At 40.2% G+C, this 5,014-nt stretch overlaps 1 protein-coding gene across 1 annotated transcript; it reads right to left on the reverse strand.

Annotated features, from left to right (window-relative positions):
* Window positions 1–2,402: 2,402 nt before the first annotated feature.
* LOC100329088 (gremlin292) lies at window positions 2,403–4,741 on the reverse strand. The gene is given in 2 exon segments (NM_001171231.1): window positions 2,403–4,138; window positions 4,567–4,741. A coding segment is annotated over 1 exon segment (885 nt). The 5' UTR covers window positions 4,038–4,138; window positions 4,567–4,741; the 3' UTR covers window positions 2,403–3,152.
* Window positions 4,742–5,014: the final 273 nt, after the last annotated feature.

A 5,014-nucleotide genomic window follows, 5' to 3' on the forward strand; every position in this document is an offset into this window, starting at 1 on the left:
CGCCAATTAAAACCGATTCCCCCATGTTATGTTGTTAAATTACAGTAATTTGTGAACTATGTTAATAATCGTCGCCTACAATGGTGAGCTGGAGACAGGTCCTCAATTAAACCTAGCAGAAAAAAATACCACCGACTTGAAGGCGGACAATGTGATTGGGTGACCCCTATTATCACAGTATGATCCGTCAGCTATTATGGTACACACCCGATAATTTCACGCATTGTCCCTTAATTTGTTGTCCAATTTCAAAATTTCTCAAGTCACAACACTCATTTGTCTCGCCAATAACAAGTAGAGAGATAAGTGGGGTGCGTTTAATTGGTGCCTTGGTAGGTTAGTGGCCACCGTGTCTCTGCGGCGACGTTACTGTAACAAGGCGCAGACGCTCTTTCCGATGAGATAGAGCACTGACAACAATCGCTCGGCGGCTCGGTGTATTGTCCGTACTGGATCGAAGTGAGCGTTAATGCAAGGAGTAATGACAAGACTCTCAAATGAACCAAGGCTTCGTATTTTGCCTTTGGCAACTACCGGATAGTAATAATAATATCTGTTTATTTATTTATTTTAAAACTCAATTAATATATATCATAACGGTAAAATCGTGTGTAAATTCGTGCAATTTGGCAGTTTAGCAAACGTCCCTGGAAGCAGATAGCTGAGTTGGTACTTTAATTCATGAATGCTCTAATTAGACTGAACAAACGACGGGAATATTTTGAATGAGTATATTCGTCACGCCAACGATTCTCATGTCAATATTGTCGGGAAAATCACGACTGTGTGATGTCTTGCTTCACGGTCTGCGCTGAGTTAGAATGACGCAGTGACCGACTGGATGGGTGCCGTGACGTGATGTTATGGATGGCGACGATGAATGTTGTTATTAAATTTATAAGTTCAAGTTTGTGTCCACTTTTATTTCTCAGTTTTCCTTTAGGCATATGGGGTGTAGGTTTAAAACTGTAAAACGGATAAATAAATGCTTGATTTTTATTAGGCATTGTGTAAGCTAGGAGACCTATTCTGACATAGTTTTAAATATTAGAGTCTTGAACTACGGGTCTGGGATATTTTGAAGGCTTATTTTCAGCAGATGTTAATGTTAGACTGTATTTGGGACATTGCGACCCTATTCAGCCTAAGCTTTCACGTCACAAAACGACTTCCCCCTCGGCCACAGGGCATCCACAACATACTCAATACGGTCACAGTTTGAAGTTCGCAGTGGTAACACAAATAATATTTTCGTACTGTAGATTCAAGGGAAGGGTCCTTATGGCCATACAAGAGAAACAACTCGAAATTATGTTGCGTATCTCAGACAAATGCTTCGAATATTAATTTTACGATAGAGAGAATCTGTACAGAGACCTAAATCACAGCCGAATCTACAAAACTGCTCGGCTATTAGCAAGAAACTTTTAGTGCGGATACATCGCAAATACCGTACTCGTCGACCCAAACAACTTTAACGTCTAGAAGAACAATACACGTCCAATGTTACCTGCAGGGCATCAATGCTCTCATCTTGGGAACCAGCTAATTTACATTTTAGTACGAAAACAATTTGTCCCTACTGCATGTTCTTCATATTTTCAACAATGATGCAATCATGATAATTATAACGAACACAAAAAATCGTTATTATTGCGCTTAGCCCCACGTGCCATATATGAGTGGTGTATGGTATACTGTAGAATACTTAATTTTCGTTTGGAATTAATTTTCGCTTAAGAAATGATTCAGTGAAAATAAAATCCTATATTTTACATTAAACTTGTCAAAAATCAGTGAAAATAAATTCCATACAAAACAGCTAAATAGTCTTTTCAGCGAAAATTAATTTAAAGTATTTTACAGTAATAAATAGAGTGTACAGACACATTTCACTCACATGCTCATTCTTCCAAAGGAATATGGAGTAACAAAAACATAGTTTGTTTTCTGTTATTATTCCAACATAGAAAATGAAACGAGATATTGCAATCATGCTATTTTACCACAACTCACTTCAGAATTGCACACACATCATTTCTTGAGACACTAAAAAAAGATTATAACAACACGGAGAGTGATAAAGTTCGATTAATTACTGTCAAAGTTATTTTATTATATAGTAATAAACTCTGTAAAAACATCTCTTAGGTAAAAAGGGTAGTTTGATTGGCTATTTACAATAAAGGACACTTGGCTGCGCACGTAGTTGAAGTTTGCCGCTTACAAAGCGGAACTCAAATATATATATACAAAGTCAGTAAAACTTAATAAAACGGGAAGCAATTACACCTGTACGAACAGTGGGGTTTTGTGTAAACTTGTACGTAAACGTGTCCCAGTGAATGCGATCGTATATTATATTATACGGCCATCGTGTGTAGCTGTGGAGAGTGGTATTATTTTTTTTCATTGGAAACTCGTTTGTCTATTGTGCGAGCCTTTACAACGTCTGTTGTACCACACGACAAAAGTAATACAGCGACTTTCGTTTTTGTTCCTTCTGACTTTCCGGCTGTGAACATGGGTTTAATAAATAAGGACTATGTGTACATCGTTGATGCTGAATGGCAGTGCCATTGGTGCATACTCAGGGGAAATCACAAAATAATAATAAAATAAATGCACGAGCACGTCCATGGGGGTAAATATACATAAATAATACATTAATTAACATGTATTAGGCACTGTAGTTTTGCTTCTCATGTCCGATGCGTCGAGAAAAGACGCCTATAAGGCTGCTAATTCTTGCTGACGTGCTACTGTTGTAGTTATGTCGTGTGGATTGTGACAATCCGAAAGCTGCATTATATACTCTATAATAACGGTCATGGTTCCCACACCCGTAACTGGAATCGCCTGGTTCACGAAGCACGCTTGGAGGCGGTGCCACCATACATGTTTGTGCAAGGGAAATGGTTTGTCGGGTCGTGTCTTCTGAAGCGTCTGGTGGCAAATAATTATGCTATTGTTCAAGAACAAAACGTCACATAATATTTTGTTTTCTCAAAAAATAGAACTCGTGCAAAGTCCAGTGTCGGGTGTTGTTCAACCGCGTGATAAATAAGTAAGAACAAATATTACTAATTTATCTTACAACTTATATTTAAAAAAATGCAAGACTTATAAATCTATAAATATATGTGTTTTAGTTATATGTACCTATGTCCACACGGCCTGCACCCACAGCTCTCAACTATTTCAACTTTTTTCACTCTGTTCGCCCTCCCCGGACACGTAAGCGAAATAATTTCTACTCGCGACCTAACAGGAGTGCAATAGCTGCATGACTCGAAATGTCCGTGTTTTGCCCTAGGAACAAAGAAGGAGCCACACTGTCCGTAACAGAGTTTGTTTTTCACAAAGACGCTTTTACAGCCGTCGTGTTTGATTTCTTGCTCGAAGACAGCACCGAGACACCAGTCTCGCTTCAGTTGCCTCGCTTTTAATGGAAGTAACATTCCTTCGTCGCCACTTTGCAAAAAGTCGAGCGGATTCAGAATCGGGTTAATTTCAATCTCTTCCATAAACGCTTCCAATCCGCTGACAAATTGTCCTTGCTCATTTTCATTTTCCGTGGCAACATCTGCCGAGTCTCCACTCGAATCTTCCTCTGCCTTGCTGGCTGCTCCGTGATTGTGCCTGCTTTTACTAGGTGCAGAAGACGAAAGTCTTCGAAATGCAGACGCGGGAATCGTCGACGAGCTAATGTCGATACCCGTACTCTCGCCATCGTCACGTCGTCCATCTCGTTCTCGCTGGTGTCGTTGACGCACCTCTCCTTCTGTGGGTTTGTCCATAATCTCACTTGCCATACCATCCACGTCAGTGGTGTCCGTCCCTGGTCCGCTTTCAAAAGACGTCGACATGACGGAAAGCAGGGATGCTGCATCCTCCAATTCCAACTCCTGTTGCCTCTGTCGTACCTTGTCCATTGATTTCATAGTCAGCTGCTGCAATGACCAAGCGTATACAACGGGGCCGCTCAACAGCATAAATAAAACAGATGCTACAAGAACTCTACACATTGTGAACATCAAGTGGTACGCGATGAATGGATATACACAAATGAATTGTCCCCGAGGCAGTCGTATCTTGCGTATAAGCTAAACCTTGCTGTTACCCTCTCAGTGGCTCTCTGAAAAAAAATAAAAATTGATAATGCCTGTAAGTTAGACGCCATGGCTAGCTACATGTTATAATGGGATGGTCTCTGACAGCGACCAAGCAATACACAAAATAAACTCATCAATCGTAATTTTTTCAATTAAGCCATTTATGCACGGTCAACAAAGGAACGTACATGTTGTGCAAATAAAATGCAACGAGGTGTTGATCGGTGAGGTCGAGTCGGTTAACAAGTAAGCTAGTTTCTAGTACTCGGTAGCGGTAGTAGTAATAATATTACATCTCGATATGTCTGGAACGTGTAATGATAAGTGCAAGAGACAATGTGTATCTGTATCACACGTACGTTCCAAGAAGATCGTACTAAAAACTTATTAATTAATAGTCATACGATATTTCATGTGGAAATATGGAAATGAAGACGAGAGAATTTCTTACCTAGTTGCTGGTATAACACGGTGAATATGAATGTAACCCGCTATACGTGGCTATAGATGTATGTCTTCCACTGCTCGTGTGAGATATAAGTACCAGCTCAAAGTTATGCATACAATCACTGTGAAACAGAGTGGTTGTACATTCACCAAGAAGACCACGGTGTTGACTCTTGCAGATTGCAGCCGTATATGGCACAACAAAACACGAGGTTCCACTGATATATGACGGTTCACACATATCCATTTGGTGGTGACTTAATGTGATTTAAAAGACGCCCATTGGCTGCTTGCTGTGCAGTCTATTGTCTGCGACGCGCAAACACCACCCCTTTTACCCACGTTTAGCAATGTCAAACCTGGAGTCACGGGGTGTATTTCAGATGTTATCGTAGATGATAATTAGCGCTAATTGGATAAGCATGATGAATACAGAGTCTGACGCGATCGCT

The sequence above is a fragment of the Saccoglossus kowalevskii genome, chromosome 9 (assembly GCF_978046115.1).
Source record: "Saccoglossus kowalevskii chromosome 9, keSacKowa6.1, whole genome shotgun sequence".
Classification (NCBI taxonomy): Eukaryota; Metazoa; Hemichordata; class Enteropneusta; family Harrimaniidae; genus Saccoglossus; species Saccoglossus kowalevskii.